General features: G+C 45.9%; 1 protein-coding gene and 1 non-coding gene across 7 annotated transcripts in view; both read right to left on the reverse strand.

Moving 5' to 3' along the window:
• Positions 1–24,211, reverse strand: part of Rasgrp3 (RAS guanyl releasing protein 3) — a 106,018-nt gene that overhangs the window by 18,085 nt on the left and 63,722 nt on the right. For 4 of the 6 annotated variants that reach the window (XM_045137590.1, XM_045137588.1, XM_045137592.1 and 1 more), the window contains exons 6-13: positions 23,496–23,627; positions 21,993–22,140; positions 19,605–19,778; positions 19,146–19,262; positions 17,146–17,421; positions 8,931–9,008; positions 4,551–4,667; positions 3,859–3,974 (exon numbers count right to left, since the gene is read on the reverse strand). In XM_045137590.1, the coding sequence (XP_044993525.1) occupies positions 3,859–3,974; positions 4,551–4,667; positions 8,931–9,008; positions 17,146–17,421; positions 19,146–19,262; positions 19,605–19,778; positions 21,993–22,140; positions 23,496–23,627 (1,158 nt within the window). The remainder of the gene's footprint in view (positions 1–3,858; positions 3,975–4,550; positions 4,668–8,930; positions 9,009–17,145; positions 17,422–19,145; positions 19,263–19,604; positions 19,779–21,992; positions 22,141–23,495; positions 23,628–24,211) is intronic. The other 2 variants (XM_045137591.1, XM_045137593.1) reach the window with 2 other exon arrangements.
• On the reverse strand, positions 2,960–3,066 carry LOC123455921. Its single transcript, XR_006634218.1, has one exon. It is a non-coding gene; the product is annotated as a U6 spliceosomal RNA (small nuclear RNA).

Raw genomic sequence — 24,211 nt, forward strand, 5'->3', positions numbered from 1 at the left:
CCAGGGCAGCTCTTCCAGATCCTCTGTCCACGGAACAGACCCCCACTTCCTCCCACCTCCCGACCTGTGCACACATCCTGCTTTCTTGCTTATCAGAGGAAAAAAAGAATAAAAACCACTCGACATAGGCAAGCTCCACACTGTTTTCTCCTCACTTAGGCAGGCTGAGGAGCTCATGTCTTCCCTTGCTATTTCAGAAGTTCTCTACCTTCTTTTTTAAAATATTTATTTATTTGAGAGACAGCGAGAAAGAGGCAGAGAGCAGAAGACAGGGAGAGAATGGGCGCGCCAGAGCCTCCAGCCACTGCAAACGAACTCCAGACGCGTGCACCACCTTGTGCATCTGGCTTACATGGGTCCTGGGGAATCGAACCAGGGTCCTTTGGATTCTCAGGCAAGCACCTTAACTGCTAAGCCATCTCTGCAGCCCCAGACGTTCTCTGTCTTCCCATGACATCGGAAGAGCTGCTCCCATCCCCGACTCCCCAGAACTCTGTGTTATCCAGGACCTGCCCAATCTCTTTTACCATTTCTTCATTTGTTTGCGAATATACCTAGGGCTTTTCCCCTCTAAAATCGCTTCCCTTGATCCTGCTGTCATCCGCAACACTGGTCTTGTCTCTTCCTTCTCTAACTCCCGAAGCTCTCACAGTATTCCCCAGACTCTCCTCTCATTTTCTTCTGCTACTCTTTGCCCTGGACAGTCAGCTCTCAAACCCCGCCATTCCACTGACACTGTCTCCAAGGACAATCCTCAGTGGCCATTTGCTCCTTCTTTGAAATCACTGACCTTGCGACAGCAGGGGACATTGTTTACTTTCTGATGTCCCCTCGTCTCTAGACCCTCTGTTTCCTGCTGCCCGGTTTTCTTACTCCTCCCCTGCTCCCCTTCTCTGGCTGTTCTGCCCCTCCCCTGATCGCTTTCAGCATCTATGTGTGGGAGGAAAGTCAGGCTCTGAGCTCAGCTCCCCACAGACTTTTACTAGATAGGAGCACTTCAGGCACACTCCAGATTCCAGCCCGTACCACCGAGCGGAAGTCTGCATTTCCAGCCCCTACTGTTCTCGTGAAGTTTGTACCTTATCTTCAACAACTTGCATGACCCACCGACTCTCGAAGTCAAGGTCCCCAAGCCCCAACCCCTGTTATTCTTCCCTGCACCCCTTACCACAGCCTTCCCTGCTGCCATTAACAGCGCCACAATTTCCCCCAGATTCAAGATGCTTTCTTCATCTCACCTGCAAAATAGCTTGAATCATGCTTAAAATTTATAAAAGGGAAACATCTTGCATTTTGCCCATCCCAAGAAAATGTATCCTGTGATATCTGAAAACATGTGCATTAATCACAGACACAAACAAGGAGCTTGGTTTCTTGTTGGTGGTACGTTCATGGAGGAAGATGTATAGGCAGGGTGATTAGAGGGGAAGATAGAGAATCACTGGGTCACACAACCCCTAGGGCACCACTTTCTGGCCTGCGAAGATAACTGGGTATAGGCTCTTCCATAACTTAATAGAGGAGGAGCATCGATTGCTGCCTAGCTCTCAGCCCACCTTTGAACTGACAGATATATTGCTAAAATGTAGCCGCTGAGCCAGGAGCTAAATTTTCCAGCCCTTCTTCAATCTAACGGGTGGTCAGGTGACTACCAGCCATCAAATATGATGTATGAGATGTGATATGTCATACATCAAGATCCAAGAGTTGAAGAGACTATCTGATGAATGAAGGCATCTGATTTGGTCACTGAAACCTTCCAAACAGCCTGAACTTTGGACTTTCTCGTCCATGGGTATCTTCCATGGGTGGCAGATACAAAGTTAAGTATCACCTAAAATAACTCTTCCCAAAGATGCTTTTGTGGAAAAACTACAGCTTTGAGATGCTACTATGGGCTGTAGGAAGCGTCTTTGATAAATTAGATGAATATGTGTGTGGAGATCATATACATTGAGATAGAGAGGGAGGGAGAGAAAGAGAAATGCTTTATAGAACAAAAACCAGCAAAGAAAATAAAACACTGGAAAGCAATTTTATTTTACTTTATTTTATTTACTTATTTTTATTTTTACTTATTTTGTTGTTTTTCAAAGTAGGGTCTCACTCTAGCCCAGGCTGGCCTGGAATTCACTATGTAATCTCAGAGTGGCCTCGAACTCATGGCGATCCTCCTACCTCTGCCTCCCGAGTGCTGGGATTAAAGGCGTGCGCCACCACGCCCGGCTGGAAAGCAATTTTAGATTCATGACCTATTTACGTGTCACTGCTAGTAACATGCTGAGGGATGAAATGGGCAGTTAGCAATAACTTAAAATTTACCTTGCCAACAAAGTTTTTTCTAATAATTTCATTTAAAGTTTTCTTTATTTGGGGTATATAATGAAGATGATGTTAAGAATTTTAAGTGTTTATATTTACATTTCAAGGTGCATTGAATGGCTTACTAACTTTATCTTTAAAATTTTTTTTCATACTAACAAAAATATTAGAGGAGAATCCTGTATTTTGTTATAGACGATTTTTAACTTGGGAGCCAACCTCACACAGTTAGAAAGTAATCAGCCTGAGATCACAGAGGTTAAGAGGCCATAAGTTCAAGACCACTCTGAGCTACTTCACAAGTTTGAGGCTAGTCTGAACTACAAGGTAAGACTTTGCCTCAAAAAATTTAATCAAATTATTAATGCCAGGCTTTCTCAGCAATTATTTTAAATGTTGTTATTATTATTAATTATTTTGAGTTCAGGTTTAGCTTTATTTACTTATTTTTTTTAAATTTAATTTATTAGTTTTCATTTCAGTGAATACAGGCAGTTTGTTACCATTATTTAGGCTCATCTGTGATCTACCCCTCCCATTAGACCCTCCTTGTTAATGAAAATGGGTTGTGCATTGTGGAGTTAGCCCCCAGTTATTAGTATGATAAATGTCTCTGCAAATCATGACCCAACATGTAAAAAATATGGAACGCTTCACGAATTTGCGTGTCATCCCTGTGCAGGGGCCATGCTAATCTTCTCTGTATTGTTCCAATTTTAGTATATGTGCTGCCGAAGCGAGCACTATTTACTTATTTATAGTTTTTTGAGACAGGTTCTCATGTGATCCAGGCTGGCCTAAACTCAATGTGTAGCCAGGATGATCTTGAACGGCCAGTCTTCCTGCCAAGGGCTCCTCAAGTGCTGAAATTCTGGGGCGTGTACCTCCACCCCCAGCTGAGTGTTAGTCTTTAAAGCTAGTCAATTTTCCAAGAATGCCCTGAAGCCTAAGAACAGCATCATTTTTGTTTGTATGTCAAGACAACCTTTAATCAGTCAAAGAAAGAGTGAGTGCTTTTTGGCTCTTGGCAGCTACTGCCCGCTTTCATGAAAATTAAGTAATCTCAGAAACATTTTCACTCTTGCAATGAGCTTTAAGGCTGCCCTCAGTACCACTGATGCCACGGACATCTTTCAAACTAGACATAACTGGGGCTGGAGAGATGCCTTAGCAGTCAAGGCGCCGGACTGCAAAGCCAAAGGACCCAGGTTCAATTCCCCAGGACCCACGTAAGCCAGATGCACAAGGGGGCGCATGCAGTCTGGAGCTTGTTTGCAGTGGCTAGAGGCCCTGGAGTGATCTCCCTCTCTCTCTCTGTCTCTCCCTATCTCAAATAAATTTAAAAATATTTTTTTAAGAAGCCGGGCATGGTGGCGCACACCTTTAATTCCAGCACCCAGGAGACAGAAGTGGGAGAATCGCATGAGTTCAAGGCCACCCTGAGACTACATAGTGAATTCCAGGTTAGCCTGAGCTAGAGTGAGACCCTACCTCGAAAAACCAAATAATAATAAGAAGAACAAAACTAGAACTTACTGATCTTTGTCCAGTACACAGAAGGAATCCAGGAAGGGGAAATTGGCCGCTATACTCTCAAAGTCCTCCTGGGAGATGTGCCCGTCATGGTCATGATCGTAGTTTCTAAACACAGACTGCAAAGGACAGACAAGTATTTACTGAACGAACAGAGTTTATGATTCTGTGAGAGCGATGATGGTGCATCTCCCTTCCCATGAAGGAACCTAGAACCTAGTAGGTGGCAGCTGAACTCAAAGCCTATCTAGTCATATTACAGTCCAAGTGGTTTGAGGAAGTTTAGGAATTTAAACAAGCTCAAACAATGGGTAATGCCACCGGAGTGGTGGTGCACGCCTTTAATCCCAGAACTCGGGAGGCAGAGGTAGGAGGATCACCATGAGTTCAAGACTTCATAGTGAATTCCAGGTCAGCCTGAACTAGAGTGAAACGGTACCACAAAAGACAAAATAAAGGGGGTGGTGGCTGGAGAGATGGCTTAGCAGTTAAATGCTTGCCTGTGAAGCCTGAGGACCTTGGTTCGAGGCTCAACTCCCCAGGACCCACATTAGCCAGATGCACAAGGGGGCGCACGCGGTAGAACAAGCACAGGTCAGATTGTTCCTACTTGTCGGAGAACTGTTTTGGGGAGTCGATCTGATGTCAGCATATTCAGGAAAGGTAAACAGGCCTTCTAGAGCTCAACTTCTTACCTCAACCAGCTTCCTGATGTGCTTGTTGATGACTGTGGGGTCTGGCTTGAGCATCACCCCTGAAGTCCATTCCATGGGCACCACGGGCTTGGTGGGTGTTGTGGGTGAGGTAGGCTGCTGAAATAAAACATATATATATATATATTTATTTCTCTTTAACTGAACCTTGAGCCAGTAGGGTCAGGAACACCTAGAAAGACAATTTAGTGTATGAATAACAGCAATGAAAGCTCAAGTTCATGTAGCACTCAAATCCAGATTTATCTGATTTACTTGAGGCAAGGTCTCGCTATGTAACCCAGGTTGGTCTGGAATTTGCTGTGTAGACCAGACCGGCCTCGAGCTTACGGTGAGTCTCCTACCACTGCCCTTGTAGTATGAGATTATAAACGTGGGTACACCACCACACCTGGCTGCAAATGTTTCAAAAAACAAGCATCTTTTGTTAATAGAATCTAATCTGTAACTAAAATTATATTTGGGGGCCGGGTGTGGTGGCGCACATCTTTCATCCCAGCACTCAGGAGGCAGGGGTAGGAGGATCGCCATGAGTTCGAGGCCACCCTGAGACTACACAGTGAATTCCAGGTCAGCCTGGACCAGAGTGAGACCCTACCTTGAAACCCCCCAAAATAAAATAAAATGAAAAGTTTTGTTTGGGGGCTATGGAAATGGCTCAGCGGATAAAATGCCTGCTGAGCAAGGAGCTGAGTTTAGGTCCCCAGAACCCCATGTAAAAACAAGATGCAGTGGCACAAAACTCTGTAATCCCAGAGTGCTACAGAGATGGATCTCCCCAAGAAGCCCATGCGCCAGCGAGCCTGGTCAACGAACACAGCTCTGAACACGAGACCCTGCCTCAAACAAGGCAGAAGGTGAGCACTGACATGAAAGGCCCTCCTCTGAGCTCCACACGTGTGCTATGGTGCAGGTACACACACAAATTCACACTCACACACACCCACACATGCACACACAACACATACTCAAACACATACACATAACACACTCAGACACACATATACATAACACACACACACACATAACACACACACACCCCTAGAAACGCAGAAAACCCAGTGGAGAAAGCAGGTGTACCCACGAAGAGCAGACAGACCTCTTAATTTACAGAATAGCCAGAAGTGGTTGAGCAACTCGGCAAGGGACAGGCCGCAGCCTATGAACCGGGCCCATACATTGGTCTCCATTTAATACATGAACCTGTGTATGCAGATTTTACTACAAAGTATTGAAATGCTAGTGCGAAGTATTAAAAATTAGATGTTATGTTGTTTTTGAGACAAGGTCTTGCTACATAGCTCAGGTTGTCTTCAAACTCACTACGTATGCCAAGCTGTCCATGAACTCTTGATCCTCTTGCCTCTGCCTCCAGAGTACCGGGATGACAGAGGAGTGTTACCACACCTGGCTTGACATATCTTACATTATATGAAAACCTTTGAAGAATTACATATGTTTAAGATTGATTTAGTGAGGTTTATATTTAGAGACCGTAGGTAGGATATCTGAATGGACTGGATGGACTGGTAGATAGTACATCACTTTTCGCCCATTTACCAAATAGAATGCAGGATTTCCTGAACACTATCCAAAGTGTTCTTTTAGCCAGGTGTGGTGGTGCACACCTATAATCTTAGCATTCACAGCCAGAGCCAATAGGATCATAAGTTCGAAGACTGAGTTACATTTTGAAGTAGTCCATACCTAACATGTTAGATCACATTGCATTTCAATAATGATATATTTTTGTGAAGAAAAAAAATCAATGTAGAACAAGGAAGAAGTGTTAGTATCACCTAATCTAATTCTATGATTTCAGAAACTATGAATGGTCCGACGGGCACACACATCCACTAGTAAGTAATTGTGGTGAGTTAAGCAGCAAGGGCTGCCTGCCAGCCTGGCTCCACCAGCCCTGCATGACCAAATGATAGCTGGCAGGCTCTGCCGCCCGCTCAGGCCCTCTGCTGCCCCCCACACTTGCCTGCTGGCAAGAGGTGGACCTTGTTCTATGAGTTGACTATCTGTGGAAATGTGATCAATTAGTGTGAAATGCATGTTTAGCAAATGTTAGGTACTGTATTCGAACCAATACATGTGAATCCTTCTGCCAAAAAAAAAATTATGGCCAGGCACGGTGGCACACACGTTTAATCCCAGCACTCGGGCAGAGGTAGGAGGATCGCCATGAGTTTAAGGCCACCCTGAGAATACATAGTGAATTCCAGGACAGCCTGGACTAGAGTAAGACCCTACCTTGAAAAAGAAGAAGAAGAAGAATTGTGATGGTTAATATTGATTGTCAACTTTACTAAGATGTATCATCATGGGCTGGAGGAGAGATGCCTTAGCAGTTAAGCACTTGCCTGTGAAGCCTAAAGACCCTGGTTCAAGGCTCAATTCCCCAGGACCCAGGTTAGCCAGATGCACAAGGGGGCGCACGCGTCTGGAGATAGTTTGCAGTGGCTGGAGGCCCTGGCGTGCCCATTCTCTCTCCCTCTCTCCCTCTCTCTCTCTGTCACTCTCAAATAAATAAATAAAGATGAGCAAAAAACTATTTTAAAAAATAAATAAGTAAGCTGGGTGTGGTGGCACACACCTTTAATCCCAGCACTCAAGAGGCAGAGGTAGGAGGGTCACTGTGAGTTCAAGGCCACCCTGAGACTCCATAGTGAATTCCAGGTCAACCTGGGTGAGAGTGAGACCCTACCTTGAAAAACCAAAAAACAATAAAAATAAATAAATAAAAACCTTAAAAAAAAAGATGTATCATCACCTCCACAAGTCTCTGGGTATGTGTCTAAGAGTGCTTCTAGGTTAGGTTAATTGAGTTGGGAAGACCCACTTCGTTGGAGTCTCCTCATTGTTGGGAGACAGCACCCAACCCAAAAGCAGCTGATGGGAGACAAGGATATATATATATCTGAGGGGGAGCTTCATGATGGCAAGGGACATCGTGACACAAGCAGAGGCTGGACGTCACCTCTGGCACGGCAGGTGGAAGACAGCAGCAGGAGAGTGAGCCAGACTAACGCTGGCCAGCCAGGGGCTGCTGAGCCTCAAGGTCCACCCCAGCAAGACACCTTCTCCAGCGAGGTTCCCCTTCCACACTGCCACCAGCTGACCATCAAGTATACAAAACTATGAACTCACGAGAGCTGTCTGAGCGAAGCCACCACATACCTTAGCTCTGCACAGCACCAGTCCATGGGCTGGGATCCCAGACCGAGTGAAAAGACGGGAGCTGAGCGCCAGCATTCTTCTGGCCCTGTTTCCTGACTGTGACCAGCTACCTCAAATTCCTACATCCATGCTACCCCACCATGAGGAACGGTACCCCCTCCCACTGTGAGCCTAAAGAAAGCTTCTCTTCCTTAAATTGCTTCTTGTTAGGTATTTGCTCACAACATTAAGAAAAGCTGGTAATACGAGAATGAAATTAAGAGCTGGGCAGATGGCTTAGCCATCAAGGTGTTTGCCTGCAAAGCCAAAGGAGCCAGATTTGATTCCCCAAGACCCACATGAGTCAAAGGCACAAGGTAGTGCACCTGCCTGGAGTTCATCTGTAGTGGCGAGAGGCCCTGGTGAGCCCACTCTCTCCTTGTCTCTCTCTCTCTCATAAGGAAAATCAAAATAAACATTAAAAAAGAATGAAGTAGAGCCGGGCATGGCGGCGCACGCCTTTAATCCCAGCATTTGGGAGGCAGACGTAGGTGGATTGCCGTGAATTCGAGGTCACCCTGGGACTACACAGTGAGTTCCAGGTCAGCCTGGACTACAGTGAGACCCCACCTCAAACAAACAAACAAACAAACAAAAGAATGAAGCATGTAATAGAGAATAGAGTTGCAAAGGGGAAATGAGGGGAGAGGGAATTACCATGGTTTATTGTCTATAATTATGGAAGTTGTAAAAAAATTAAAAAGAATGAAATGAAAATGTTAGTTATCTTTCAATGAATTTCTTTTCAAGTTGGTACAAAATTTCTGTAAGACACAAACATTTATTGTTTGTATGTAACTATCCCATAGGTGGACCTCGTAAATATTTCTTTCAACATGGGATACCATAAGAAAGCACCAGAGACAAAAAGAACTGGAAACACTATGAGCATAAAAAGATGAAAACCTAACTATTTTGGTTAGCTCAGCCAGCACCAACTGTGAGCACATTAAAGCTTCCAGTAATAAACTCCTGTCTGGAAACCATTTTCTAGCTTGTAGGCAAGCATTTTACTAACTGAACCATCATCCCAGCCCCAAATTCGCCAATAGTTACAACACAAACCACTGTTGTGACGGTAGGTTACAGCAAATGACAAACGGTAGAGCTGAGCATGGAAGAAAGACAATACTTCACCGATTTAGAGTTTCTGGGCTCCAGAACCAATGACAGTTTGTAAATGTCGTCTTCTGTGTGGTAGAGGTCCAGAGAGAGCTACAACAAAATAAGAAAGAATGCATAATTAGGTTGAGTTGTGTTTCTTTATGTACAGTGGAGATATATATTTTAAATTTTATTTATTTATTTATTTATTTGAGAGAGAGAAAGAGGTAGAGAGAGAGAGAGAGAATGGCATGTGGGGCCTCCAGCCACTGAAAACGAACCTCAGACATATGCGCCCCCCACCTTGTGCATCTGGCTTGCGTGAGTCATGGAGAATCGAACTGGGATCCTGTGGCTTTGCAGGCCAATGCCTTAACCGCTAAGCCATCTCTCCAGCCAGAGAACTGCTTTCTACATCGGGTGTTTTCTGTTTAAATGAATACAAAACAATGAAGATATGGCTTGGAGAAGTGGGGGGGGGTTCATCCTGGTGAGGCATTGCAGCCCATCAGACCCAGGAACATGATTCCTCAAGCCGCAGTCATTGGGCAGTTCTGATGTGCTCAGTCATTGGCGAGAGATGAGGACTTCCAGATAGTTAAAGGCCCAAAGCTCAACAAACACACTGGAACAAGATCTGTGTGTGCAAGAAATGCCACCTTGCAGGTTTTATTAAATTAAGAAGGGGTTAGTTCATTACCTATTATGTTAGAACACATGTCCAAGTTCTGGTGATGAGGAGGGTTATAAAATTGTTTCCTGCCTGCAAGGGACTGGCAGTTCATTTCGATAACCACAACTCAAATGAACAGCGAAGAAAGCTGTGCTCACCTCAAAGCACACGACACACACTCTAGACGCAACCAGAAACATTCCATGAGGCAGCACAGTAAACCCAGAAGGGCAGAGGCTGCCTAACTCAACCCTCACCTCACCGCTGGTGAACTCTAGGATCGTGAATAAGTTATCTGAGAGTTGGCAGTTTCTGCCTCCGTAAAACGTGAATAATCATAAACGTCTCCAGTGAGCTCGATTTTTGATCAGGATAAAATGAAAGAGTGCGCGTAACGTGCTTCACATATTCACATGTTATTACTCTGTTACTGATGACGGTCCACAGACATGACCAGCAAGAGTCCAGGAGCTCTCTGTGAAGTGGGAGGGATTAGAGAAAGAGGGAAAGGAGGACCAGGCGGACAAGGACAACGATGGCTTAGACCCTGACTGGAGGCCGTGGGACCTGCTTTGAAACGCATGCTCACACTCGCCCGCGACGGAAGTCATGTCCAGGGAGCCTGGACAATGCACTCGCATGCCCTTCAAGGCTGGGGATCACACCACACCATCTGCAATGAAGATTACCACCACGTGCTGGCTCCCCTTTCTCAGCCTTGACAAAGTTTCTGTACCTTCTTTTTTCACTAAAAATAAAGGTTTATTCAAACTGCCCAGTGTGCACTTCTCTCAATGTCCATACCCATATGTTAATGCTACTCTCACTTTCGCGTTAGGCAACTTTCTCTTTTCAGATGGCAATAGCCTTAGGATGATTCAGAAAGCATCATGGTGCTGGGAAGAAGTGACAGAGGAATGCTCAGCACTGCAATATCTCTATCACATCTTTCTAGGCTCAGGGTCCATTGCAGAAGAGGTGGCTTAAAGAATGTAAGAGCCAAAGGAAGGGTAGGACTCCTTACAATGTGCTCCTCCAGACACAAAATGGCCTGGATATCCATGACCTCACAGTGCCTGATACTACCTACACACGACCATCATAATAGGAAGAAAAGATCATGACATCAAAATAAAAGAGAGACTGATTGAGATGGGGAGGAAATATGATGGAGAGTGGAGTTTCAAAGGGGAAAGTGGGGAAGGGAGGGAATTACCATGGGATATTGTTTACAATCATGGAAGTTGTTAATTATAAAAAATTAAAAAATAAAATAACCTGGGCGTGGTGGCACATGCCTTTAATCCCAGCACTTGGGAGGCACAGATGGAGGATCGCCTTGAGTTCGAGGCCACCCTGAGACTAGATAGTTAATTGGATCAGAGTGAGACCCTACCTCGAAAAACCAAAAATAAATAAATAAATAAAAATTAAATTAAAATGGAGGTTTATTGTTCATGAGTATGGAATGAGGAAGAAGGAAAAGAAGGAACCAAGAGAAAATTAGAGGCAATGGATGTTTTTTCAGGGATATTTTAGTTGTGTCTCATTTCTAAAAAGGAAGTTGACATCATAAAATTCATTTGAAAAATACTTATCATTCATCCAATGTGTGCCAGAGGTCATTCACAGCACTGTCCAGGCAGGCAATGACCTGTAGTGTGGGGATCAGCAATAATAGTTCCCTTCCAGGAGCTTGGTGAAGATTAAAACAGCTAATGTGCACCCGACTGGCTTTGCTTGGAAGATCGCAGACGCGGGTTTGGCTTCTAGACAATGCGACAACCACGTGCCCCGTGGTGGTTCTTATCCATGAATGGAAAGCTGCCCTCGAGGCCACCCCTGCCCTCTCCGTTCCACCAGCCACAGTTCTCTCTCCTTGAGGCCATGAGGACTCGCCCAAAGAATAATCCACGTGTTTCTTACACACCTTTTAACTGTCACAGCCAGCTTACACATAGAGGTTCAAGAATACTCGCCTTTCCTTTTCCAGCTAAGGTGGCAGATTAGGAGCCATACCAAAGCGACCAATCGGGAGAGAAAGAAAACAGGATAACACACAACGTGGTCTTCTACCAAAAAGGGAAGTGAAGGTGCGTGAGGCATTATTAACCTCGGGAGAACCTGACACAGAAGCAGGAAAGAGCAAGAGCTTCCGGCAACCTCACACATTCCGCAAGGATTTTGCTCCAGCCCGCGGCCACCGGGAACTGCTCCTACTCACAGGGCCTTGCTCAGAACGTGATTTCCCCCTGCCCGGCCTGGCCCCGCCCTAGCTAGCTACAGCAGATCCCTGGGAAGGGATTCTTCCACACACACTGGCCTTGCAAAATCACGAATTAAAAAGAACAACGAAAATGAAGAAGGGTAGATGCAGAAAGCAACGGCCACCCAGTTCTAGACTCCAGGAGAGACCCAAGAACAGAGCTCAGCTCCAAGTCCAAGGCCTGGACACAGCCCTCAGGAGAGTCCTAGACAGATTCCACAGGCAATGATTAGCACTGGGCATTCAAGCACAAACAGCAGTGAAAACCGGGAGGATCGAGGGGCATCAATAGGACAAGAAAAGATAGCCGACTGCCTAGCACTAGACAAGACATCTCTATCACATGACAGGCACCAGAAAACATCACAGAGGAAGTAGCGATTTAAACGTGAGTGCTGCTCTCACTACTAACCTGACAACCTGCTCCAGGGAGACAGTGATACATAGTCAAAACTCACAAAAACAGGGCTGGAGAGATGGCTTAGCGGTTAAGCGCTCGCCTGTGAAGCCTGAGGACCCCAGTTCGAGGCTCGTTTCCCCAGGTCCCACGTTAGCCAGATGCACAAGGGGGGTGCAAACGTCTGGAGTTCGTCTGCAGAGGCTGGAAGCCCTGGCGCTCCCATTCTCTCTCTCTCTCCCTCTATCTGTCTTTCTCTCTGTGTCTGTCACTCTCAAATAAATAAATTAATTAATTAAAAAAACTCACACACAAAAAAAAACAAAACCTCATCAAAGTGGAAAATCAGAAGATGCAGAAAGCTCAACACTAAAGGAGACTTAGAACATTGTGGAAGAAGGGACAGAAAGATTGTTAGAGCCACAGGGTGGGAAAGAGTCTCCTGAGGCACCGTGTCCCCACCTTGGGAAACTGATTGATGCATTCATTACCCCAGGAAGGTGCATTCATGACCCCTCAAATACCAACACCACCACCAAGGAGGGCCCTCAGTAGAACTGGACTTGGTGAGAGGGCATGTAGGAGGATAACCCGAGGGGAATATGAGCATCACATGATTTGTTCAAAAGTACCTAACTATTAAAAAAAGAGAGAGAGAGAGAATATCTGCTTTTGTCTAATACATTTTTTGCCTCTGGTCCATTCCTACAGCTGTCCTGAACCACCGTCTTGGGTCGTTGTATCCACCAGCCAATCCCTCCAGCACATTGTCTGTATAGTGAGTCTCATGTGAGGGTCTCCAGGGGCTTTAATGTTTATTGTAAAACACTTGGACATCAAACTCCCTCCACTAGTCACTTTTCAACTCTTTTTTTTTTTTTTTTCTTTTTGAAACAAGGCTGTGAAAACACAGGGGCTTTCCAATTATTTGCATGCACTCAGAACGGTAAAAGTAACTGATGGAGCTAAAAATACTATGAGAATTAGACTCTTTCGTATATCCTGAAACAGAAGCGTCGGTTTACAGGACTGTCTGGTTCTTTTCCAAACACGCCTGTGATTCAAAACATAGCAGAAGTTCCTTTGTGCTCCTATCAAGAGCACTAACCCCGCAGACCTCAGAAAGAGCGTGTGTTCCCCCGTGCTGAACTCTGCCCTTGGCTGTGGGGAGAGGAGAAAGGCATGGGATAGAACCTGGCTTGACGTCTTAGGACTTGACTCCCTTGCAGGACCAAGATGTCCTGGGGAGCCACTGGGCCAGGACCACAGAAGTAGATCTTTGTTTTCATGGCCCCATCATTCCATGTATCTAGAATGCTAGTACGTTAGGGCTGGGAGAGACCTTACAAAGGACCACAAAAGCGTCGTGAAAAAGCCCAGGTCAGAAAGAGTTGGTGCAGAAGCAGGCGTGGGACGAGCCCTTCCCGTCCAGGATTCTGCCATCATGCCAGGCTATGCAATACTGTACCAACACGTAGGGTATTTTGCTGGCTTCCAAGTTGCCTCAATGTCTCTAAGAGAAGAGAAGGGGCATTCTGGCATTTTCTTTTCTCTTTTTTTTGGAAATAAAAGGAAATATTTATTTATTTATTTGAGCGTGACAGAGAGAGAAAGAGACACACACAGAGAGAGAGAGAGAGAGAGAGAACGGGCGCGCCAGGGCTTCCAGCCACTGCAGACGAACTCCAGACGTGTGCGCCCCCTTGTGCATCTGGCTAACGTGGGACCTGGGGAACCGAGCCTCGAACCGGGGTCCTTAGGCTTCACAGGCAAGCGCTTAACCGCTAAGCCATCTCTCCAGCCCCAAAGGAAATATTTTTACCTATTATTTTTAGAATTCAGGCTTTCTGTTTGGACCACTGACATTTCATTCAAAAGTCCTCTAAATTTCTCTAAATATCACTCCTACACAATGCCCAGTGCATTCGGGTTGGGTTTGGTTCTTGCCGGTTTCAGGATCACACCCCAGGGTGCTGCGTGATGCTAGGCGCTTTCTCCGAGAGACCCTGCTTGATGTGGCACAACCCAAGCTCGATTTCCCTTCTCTGCGATTGTTCTTCGTGTGCATAAAACACTGTCCCAACGTAGGCACCTGCTTAAAGTCTAGAGCACAGCCCGGACGCGGACACTTGAGGCTGAGGGCCCATCTCGCGACAACTCCTCAGACATCACCTGGGCCTGTGGTTTTGTCGTCTGACTGAGGGTGTGACTCTGGTCACTTATTCATAGAAACAGATTTACATGGCAAATGGCTGATGAGCCAGGTGCTAGAATTATTGCGAGTTGGCTTTTCTCCCTGCAGCAGGGAATTTCTGTGTGTTTACTCTTTGCCCCTCAGCCCCAGGAGGTCTGTGTTTCTGGGGCGCTGCTCATTTCTGCTCTGTACTGCGACAGCTGGCATTGGAGGGGGGGGGCACACAGCAGGGGTTCTCGCAAACAACTGCATGCTAGATCTAGGAAGAGCAATCAAATCTGGGAACCAGCCTCCGATTCCAGCGCAGCAGTCTTAGGAGATTTGGGGCTATCAGAGCTTGGAGGAGATAGATAATGCTTTCATGGTCCACAGCCCCAAAAAGAAGACGATCCCCGTTCAGCTCCTGGGCCAAGTCTCAGAGGGAGCTCTGTTCACTGTTTCAAACCCAAATGGGGAAGTTTTTCCAGAGAATTTGCTTACGCTTCTTCCTCCAACCAAAGAAGACCCCTGGAGAATTTTTTTTTTTTTCTTTTATATACCTGCTGGGTCTGAAAGTTCAAGGACCAGCAGATCAGCTCAACAAACATGTCACCAATGCCCCAAAATATGAGGGCGAACGCACTTCTCTTGTCTGACTCCCATGGCTCCTAAGCACTGCATCCACTTCACAAGCTGAGCTCCTAGATGCGCTGGGCATTAGGAAGGTCGCTGCGCTTGGGGGTCCACGCAGCATGCAAACCAAACCTTCTGCCGCAGAGCGATCCCCACCACGGCGAGGGAAAGCGTGATGCACAATGGTGACACATGATCCTAGCAGGGTCACGACTGCTCTGGAGGGAACAACAGCGCTCTAGAAAACTGGACCCTTTAAGGCTGGAGAGATGGCTTAGCGGTTAAGGCGCTTGCCTGCGAAGCCTAAGAACTCATGTTCGAATCTCCAGATGTCCAACGTAGGCAGATGCACAGTGACGCAAGTGTGCAACGTCGCACGAGGGGGCACACACATGTGGAGTTTGTTTGCAGTTGCTGAGGGCCCTAGCGTGCCCATTCTCTCTCTCTCTCTCTTTCCCTCAAATAATTTTTTAAAAAATAGAGACTTTTAAAGTTGGGCATGGTGGTACTTACTGCAATCCCAGTACTTAAGAAACTGAGGCTGAGGCAGGAGGATCACAAGATCCTGTCCCCCCAAAAAGGGAACGGGGTGGCTGCAGCAATGCCTGCACAAGCATGAAGGCAATGAGGGGGCTTTGGACCACCCAGGTTTAAATCTTCATAATCCACTTACACTCCTGGGCATGTCCACACACACGCCTGTAACCCCAATCTTATGGGGAGCAGAGACAGGGGAATCACTGGGCTCATGAAAAGCAAAGTCCAGAATCAGCAAGAAACTCTGTTTCAAGAAGAAATCGGGTGGGTGAGTGATGGGGAGGGAAGCAGGCGTGGTGGCGTACGCCTTTAATCCCAGTAGGAGGATCGCCATGAGTTCGAGGCCACCCTGAGACAACAGAGTGAATTCCAGGTCAGCCTGGGATAGAGCGAGACCCTACCTCATAAAACCAAAAAGAGAGAGAGAGAGATGGAGAGGGCGCCCAATGTCCTTCTATGGCCATTGCAGGTGGGCTCGCGGATTACTGCAGGTGAGTGAATGGGCTGTTGTGTCAGGGCATGCACACACATGCACACACCACCAAAGAAAAGGAATAAAATAAAGATGGGGTCATTTGGGAAGGGGGGAGAACTACCCAGGTCGGAATGATGCTCAGAGTATCGTCCTGAATGGCCTCTAAGGCTCGGCTGGAAACTGAGAGACACTGGTGGTCTGGGAAGGAGGGGATGGGGCATGAGATCACACAGGAGGTCCTTCTGCTCCCCACCCCAGGTTTGAACTGAAAAGGTGTGGTGAGGATAAAGGGCAGCAGAGGGCTTGAACAGAGCACACCCAGACAGGCGAGCAGGCTCCAGGGAACTGGGAGGCTCTGCAGGGGCCTCTCTAAGACCTCAAGGAGTGGTGCTATATGGGCAGATGCTGGACCCCTGTGAAGAAAGAGGAGTTTAGGGCTGGAGAGATGGCTTAGCGGCTAAGGCACATGCCTGTGAAGCCTAGGGACCCAGGTTCGATTCTCCAGGTCCCATGTAAGCCAGATGCACATGGTGGCACATGCATCTGGAGTTCATTTGCAGTGGCTAGAGGCCCTGGTGTGCCCATTCTCACTCTTCTCTCCCATCCTCTCTCTGTCTCTAATGAATGAATAAATAAAAATAAAATCTTGGGCTGGAGAGATGGTTTAGCGGTTAAGTGCTTGCATGTGAAGCCTAAGGACCCCGGTTCAAGGCTGGATTCCCCAGGATCTATGTTAGCCTGATGCACAAAGGGGTGCACGTGTCTGGAGTTCATCTGCAGCAGCTGGAGGCCCTGACGTGCCCATTCTCTCTCTCCCTCTGTCTGCCTCTTTCTCTCTCTGTTTCTCTCAAATAAATAAATAAAAAATAAACAAAAAAGAAAAGAAAATCTTAAAAATAAGAAAGGGGAAATTTATTTATCCCAACGTTGTACTGATTATGAGTATAGGACTCCTTTTTTTCTCATGCTTTGAGATTTCTTCTCTTCTCATGTCCTGACCTCCAAATCAGTTTTCCTCCAAAGTGAGTTGCTGGCATGCAACTTTCCATGTCCCCTGGAAAGTGAGGTGCACACTTGGCCCCCACAAGACTCACCGTGAGCAGGTTGATCAGATCCATGTTGGGTTCCAAGTGGTGGGAGGCATTCTGCAGAGAGACCAGCTCGCTCAGGGTAACGGAGAGCTGGTGCATCTTCACAATGTTCACTTTGTTCTCTTCCATCCAGTCTGGGAAGATGACATGGACCGCTATCAAGTCTTTCAAGTGTACGCCAAGGATGGGGATTTTGAAGCCATCACAGTCGGCAAAGGCCTTGCGGTAATTGCAGTAATTGCCACTGGAGGAGACCAGCTCAGTCATTTCATTCCAGTCCTAGGAACAGATGGGAAAGCAGAATTTTCTTTTTTTTTAAGCTATTATTTATTTTACTTGAGAGACAGAACGAAAGAAAAGGAAGGAAGGAAAGAAGAAAGGGAGAGAGAGAAAGAAAGGAAAGAAGGAAGGGAGAGAGAGAAAGGAAGGAAGGAAGAAAAGAAAGAAGGAAAGAAGGAAGCAGCAGCAGCAGAGAGAGAGAGAGAAAGGGCGTGCTAGGACCTCCTGCCACTGCAAATGAACTCCAGACACATGCACCACGCCTGGTTTTGTGCATGCATCTGGCTTTACATGGGTACTGGAGAATCAAACCCAGGCCATCAGGCTTGACAAGCAAGCACTTTCCACCTCTGAGCCAGCTCTCCAACCCCTGAGTGGAATTTTCCAACATCCTTCTCTTCTGTTCGACTCCCAGGTCCTACACTATGTGTGTAGGAAGTTCTTCAGCTGCTAAAAGAATGTTGATACAGGAAAATATTAAGTAGATAAAGAAAAGAGAAATGCACTGAGCTGGGCGGTCTGTTTCTGCTTGAACACAGAAATAGCTTGCCCCTCTGCCTGCTAGGAATACTGGGCTATTAGATGGCACCCTGTATACTTAGTATTTTGTGATTCCTGAAAACATTACAAATCCACAAATTCAAGTCTGAAACACAATAAAATGTCCCAGTTATTCCGAGAAAGTTACATTCTGACAGCACTTGAAGGTTAATTGGGGACAGACAGCAGGATGTAGGAAAAGTCACACCAAGTTGTGGTTTTTAAACTCTGCACTAACTCGAAAGATGGACTTGAACAAACTGCTTGCTGGGCAAGTGTGAGGACCACATCTGGATCCCCAGAGCCCAGGTAAAGCCAGATGTGGTCGTGAACACCTGTAATCACTGGGGTCAGAAGATCCCTGGGCAGCTCGTGGGCTAACTAGCCTGGCATACACAATGGAGAAGAATGGACAACGCTGTCTCAGAACAAGGTGGACAGGACCAGCACCCAAGGTCATCCTCTGAGCTCCACATGTGCCTTGTGGCGTGTGTACACCCACATTCACACGAATGCACACATACATGCCAACTGCTTTTTTTTTCCTTTTCTTCTTTATTTTTTTAGAGAAAGCAAGAGAGAGAGAGAGAGAGAGAGAGCAAGAGAGAGAGAGAGAATTGGTGTGCCAGGGCCTCGGCTACTGCAATCAAACTCCAGACTTACTGAGAACATAGTACATTTAAGGCATTGATAAAGAGTTACTTGGAATCAGTAGCAAAATTCACTGTAGGGGCTGGAGGGATGGCTTAGCGGTTAAGGCGTTTGCTTGCAAAGCCAAAGGCCCTCATTTCGATTCCCCAGGACCCACGTTAGCCAGATGCACAAGGGGGCGCACGCATCTGGAGTTTGCAGAGGCTGGAGGCCTTGGCGCGCCCATTCTCTCACTCTCATTCTCTTTCTCTGTCAAATAAATGAAAATGAAATATTTAAAAAATATTCACTGTATGGGTGGGAGAAATGGCTTAGTGGTTAAGGCACTTGCCAGCAAAGCTTAAGGACCCAGGTTCAATTCCCCAGGACCCACATAAGCAAGATGCACAAGGTGACGCATAGCGCATGCATCTGGAGTTTATTTGCAGTGGCTGGAGGCCCTAGCTTGTCCATTCTCTCCCACCTCCTTCACTCCCTCTTTTCTACTCCCTCTCTGTCAAATAAATAAATAATTTTTTAAAAAATCACCATACCTTTGTAACTTCTGAAGAAAGGTGAGAATGCGTCTCTTTGAGGCGTGAAATGGAGCTATGGCTAAGACCTCCCACCACGGCCATCAAGGTATTAAAATTTTTGAGCTGAAGGAGTTTCTGCAATCAAAATGTTAACACAAGTCCCTTGTGAGGATTTTTTTTTAATTCTGAATTACTGGTGAATGCATGCATACTTCTAATAACAAAAACCTAGGAAAAATAACACTGGTTTAAAATGAAGCACAAAATTGAATCCCTTAGAAAAATCGATCAATCGTTTTACGGGAAACAACCACATCCAATATTCTACGTGCTGCTTTTGAAAACAATCCTGATTGTTCATGAGTGGCTCAGTTGCTCTTATTATAACTGTCAACACCAAATCTCCTCAATGACTTTTCTCAACAGACCAAATGAAAATCCAGAAGCCAAGAGCCAGGGTCTCCGGAGCAGAGGTACCTGCGCAACGTTGATGAACTTTGTGATGACCTCGGCTCTTTGCGGGGGCGTCGGCTTGCTCAGCACCATCAGCTGGACCCACTTAGAGATCCCGTTGAACAGAGCAATGGATCTCTCCAGGGTCGGGTTATTCTCCAGGCAGCCGTGGATGACGTAGCTGTGGTAATCAGTAAACTGGTAAAAGGCCAGAGATTCTGAATTACGACGGAGTTTTGTTTTCTTTTCAAAATCAAAACATGGGGGTCGGAGAGGTGGCTCAGTGGTTAAGGCATTTACCCGCAAGGCCTCACAACCCAGGTTTGATTCCCCAGTACCCACATAAAGCCAGATGCAAAAAGTGGTGCATGCATCTGGAGTTTGTTTGCAGTGGCTGGAGGCCCTGCTGCACCCATTCTCTCTATCTTTCTGTTTAAAAATAAATACATAATATATATATATTTTTTAAAAAGCATGGAATGTTAAGAGGTGAGAGATCTTTCCTAACAGCATAGTGACTTCTTTATTTTGAATGTATAATGGCTTCCTATAATTTTGGTGTATCTGTGCCTTTAACAGGTTACTTTGTTGCATTTGACAGAGGATAATCCAAGATAGAAAGGTTCAGTATCTCCACAGAAAGAAATTCAAGATTGAGCAAGTTTGAAGATTCAGTGGCATGCATTAAAGAACAAAAATTGAGCAGAAATATAACAACTTCAAACTAGAATCATTTTCTAGTGTCAACTCAAGAGGGAAAAATGAGACAAGAGGGGCTGGAGAGATGGCTTAGTGGCCAAGGTGCTTGCCTGCAAAGCCTAAGGACCAGTTCAACTCCCCAGATCTCACGCTAGCCAGATGCACAAGGTGATGTACAAGGGGTACATGCATCTGTAGTTTGTTTGCAGTGGCTGGAGGCCCTGGCACGTCCATTCTCTCTCTCCCCCCCCCTCTCTCTCTCTCTCTCCTCCTTTTCTGTCAAATAAATAAATAAAAATAAAATAAATAAAAATAAAATATATTTTTAAGATGAGATAAGAGCCAGGTGTGGTGGCACACACCTTTAATCCCAGCACTCAGGAGGCAGAGGCAGGAGGGTCACCGTGAGTTCGAGGCCACCCTGAGAGTACACAGTGAATTCCAGGTCAGCCTGGGCTAGAGTGAGACTCTGCCTCAAAAAAAATAAAAAAGAGAGAGAGAGATAAGAAAGAAAATGCCAGTTCAAGTAAAGTAGCCTTTTTATCAATACAGGCATATCTAGCCAGGCATGGTGGCGCACGCCTTTAATCCCAGCACTCGGGAGGCAGAGGTAGGAGGATTGCCATGAGTTCCAGGCCACCCTGAGATGACAGAGTTAATTCCAGGTCAGCCTGGACCAGAGTGAGACCCTACCTCAAAAAACCAAAAAAAAAAACAAAACAAAACAAAATACAGGCATATCTCAGAAAGTAAGGTAGATGTCATCAAATATGTCTGAGCCTTGTGTCTTATATAAAGTGCAGGACATGGCCTCCTTTGGCCTGCCTGTGAGAAATCATGAAGGTTCTCTCTAAGCACGCTTACTTAATGAAAGAATCTGCTTTAATTCCTGCTCCTGGGCTGTGGGTGTGGTTCAGCGGTACAGCACTTGCCCAGCATGTGTGAGGAGGCCCTGGGTTCACTCCTTGATACCACAAAAAAAAAAAAAAAAAGATTGAAAAAGTAAAAGAAGATAAGGGAAGAGAAGAGTATCCCATGCATTTAATCAAAATTATCTTATTTGTCATCAGAGATGTAATTCCCTTAAGGCACCTTGGGAAAGGAGTGACTCCCACAGAGACAATGCAGAGCCTCTGGCTGGCTGTGAACCAATGCAGAAGAGAAGAGATGTAGGGAAGGAAGAAGGTTTATAAGACAAGCTGGAAGGAAAAGAGTATCTCAGAATGTCCATTTCTGGGAAAGACACACTGATGTTAACTAGCTCCTCAAAGCTCATGATTCTTCATTCTCAACCAATATTCATAGTAAGGCATTTCTACATATCCCAAACTAAATTAAAAACATTTCTCCCACAGATAAAGAGGCCAGAGAAACGTTTCACTTGAGAGATGTCACCAGAACTGAGTAAACATTGAACGGTTAAATCTCCGCTAAGTATTTTTTTTTTAAATCACACTTCAATCCTATGAATGGAGACATTAAAAATAGCAACAGAAACATAGCTCTTGAGCTATAAAATAGAGACGAGATAATATTAATGGGTGGTTAAATGGGACTGTCCCTGCGAGGTCAGGGCACTTTTCCAGCAACGCGCAGCGCCACAGGCTGCTCCGCAGAAGGAAAAGGCAGCAGTTCTGGGGAAGGGTGGCCTGGGGCGGGGGGGGGGGGGGGGGGGGTTGTTATTGTTGGAAGACTAAATGTCAAGTTCCTTACTGAGATCCTTCTAAAAGACTTATGCTCCAGAAAAGTGAGGTGCTCGGCCAATTCGATGGGCTCCAGATGGTCAAACAGCAGGCAGGCCTTTCCTTTCTTGGACACTCTTTTCCTCTGTGTGACTCTTCTCATCCAGTCATAGGAAGGACTGCGAAGGAACGGTGAGCCCGGTCAGTGTGCGGTGTGGAAGCTCTTAACCTCCTGACTCTGCACCTCGTGGCTACTGTCAAGAGCTTGTGTAAAATACAAGGCCTGCCCTCCACGAAGAGGACAGCCACTGACCCACTGCCAGCAGAACACAGGCTTGCAGACTTCTTCCAGACCCAGCAGGTTTGCTATGAGCCATCCACAGTCTCTCTTTCTCTCTCCCTTGGTTTTCCTTGTCACCAAGCAAGGTGTGGGTCAAAAAGGAGAGTTCACGACTAGGTATACAAAGTTAGGAGTTTACAAGCACGTGGATGGTGACGTAAGGCACTTGGAAGCTACCATAATCACTGTTCTCACACCTTACCATAATATGTATTATCTGGAAAACTTGTTACAAAAACAGGGGCATAGATCTCCCTGCTGGAGACCCTGGTCTATTAGGAAATGAACCTGGGTTGTAACTTGATGACTCTCGCAGCCATTTCCTACTCGTCATTCCTGAAGAGGAATTCCAGGTAAAGAGAAAGCCTAAGACGTAAGAGGATATATGGTTGGCACACACTTGTAACCCCAGCACTCGTACTCCGGAGCCTGAGGGAGGAGGATCACCACAGGTTCAAGGACGGTCTGTGCTACATAGTGAGTTGCAGGGCCATCCTAAGATATGGTATCTCAAAAAAAAAAAAAAATATATATATATATATATGTATATGTATATGTATATGTATATGTATATGGTAAATATTTGCAAGGTAGACAGTCACAGCTAAGGTTATCAGAGGGTTTTCTCTGTGCCAAGGGAGCTAAGCTGTATAAGATGAGCTCCCAGGAGATGCCCATGTTACTGATCTCAGTAGCCAGACCACAGAAGACATTAACTAGCCTGGGATTCGGGAAGTGAAGTGCCAGGAAATGTGCCAAATGCTTTCCCGTGCTCTTTTATGCGCTTTTTAGATGCTTATAACAAGCGCATGAGAAAGGTACCATTCCCCTCTAGAGATAAACAGTGGCTTGGAGAGTCTGGTTGGGTCAACACAACCGTGTTCAATTGCTGCAAAACTATCTCCAGAGCCAGACGTGGTGGCACGCACCTTTAATCCCAGCACTCGGGAGGCAGAGGTAGGAGGATTGCTGTGAGTTCGAGGCCACCCTGAGACTCCACAGTGAATTCCAGGTCAGCCTGGGCTATAGTGAGATCCTACCTCAAAAAAACCAAAAAAAAAAAAAAAAAACAACTGTCTCCAGAGAAGCAACCTCACTTCCAGAAGACGATAGATGCAGGTCACGTGGGAACATCACCACTCCCTCCCAAAAGCAATGGGCCCACCAGGTAGGAAAGAGTGGAGCAGCTCTTACACGCTGGATATGTCCATGAGGCTGATGTGCCCGTCATACCCCAGCTGACTAGCTACCTCCCGGAATTCCTCCGTCATACGAATCAAACCAAGATCCAAATTAAACTCTGCAGGAAACTTCAAGATCCAGTACCTGAAAGGCAGAAAGTTGCTTTTGAAACATTTTATTTATTTGAGAGACAGAGAAAAAGAGGGAGAGAGAGAGAGAATGGGTACACCAGGGCCTCTAGCCACTGCAAATGAACTCCAGACGCATGCACCACCTTGTGCATCTGGCCTATGTGGGTCCTGGAGAATCAAACTTGGGTCCTTAGACTTTGCAGGCAAGTGCCTTAACAGCTAAGCCATCTCTCCAGCCCAAAAATTACTTTTGACACCTGGAATCTTCCCAGTCAGAACTTTATGAAAACTACTGAACAATTTTACAAACTATATTTAACACCAAATACAGATTCAAACCTCCCAGGAGCCATATCTCCTACCCAACCATCACACTAAGTGTCCCTCTGTCCTTTGATCTAGGGCCAGTGTCCATCAACTCTGACCATCTTCAAGACTCTATGGAACCACAGCTGAGAGGTAATTCTCCCCAAATCCATAGCAAGTCCGTGGGAATGTATGGGGTGAGGGAACAGAAAAAAATGCATTCTTCCTCTTTATGAGATGGTTTTATTCCTGAATTATAGTCTTGTAGTTCTTGATCTATACCCCATAAGA

This window comes from Jaculus jaculus, chromosome 18 (assembly GCF_020740685.1).
Source record: "Jaculus jaculus isolate mJacJac1 chromosome 18, mJacJac1.mat.Y.cur, whole genome shotgun sequence".
Taxonomy (NCBI): domain Eukaryota; kingdom Metazoa; phylum Chordata; class Mammalia; order Rodentia; family Dipodidae; genus Jaculus; species Jaculus jaculus.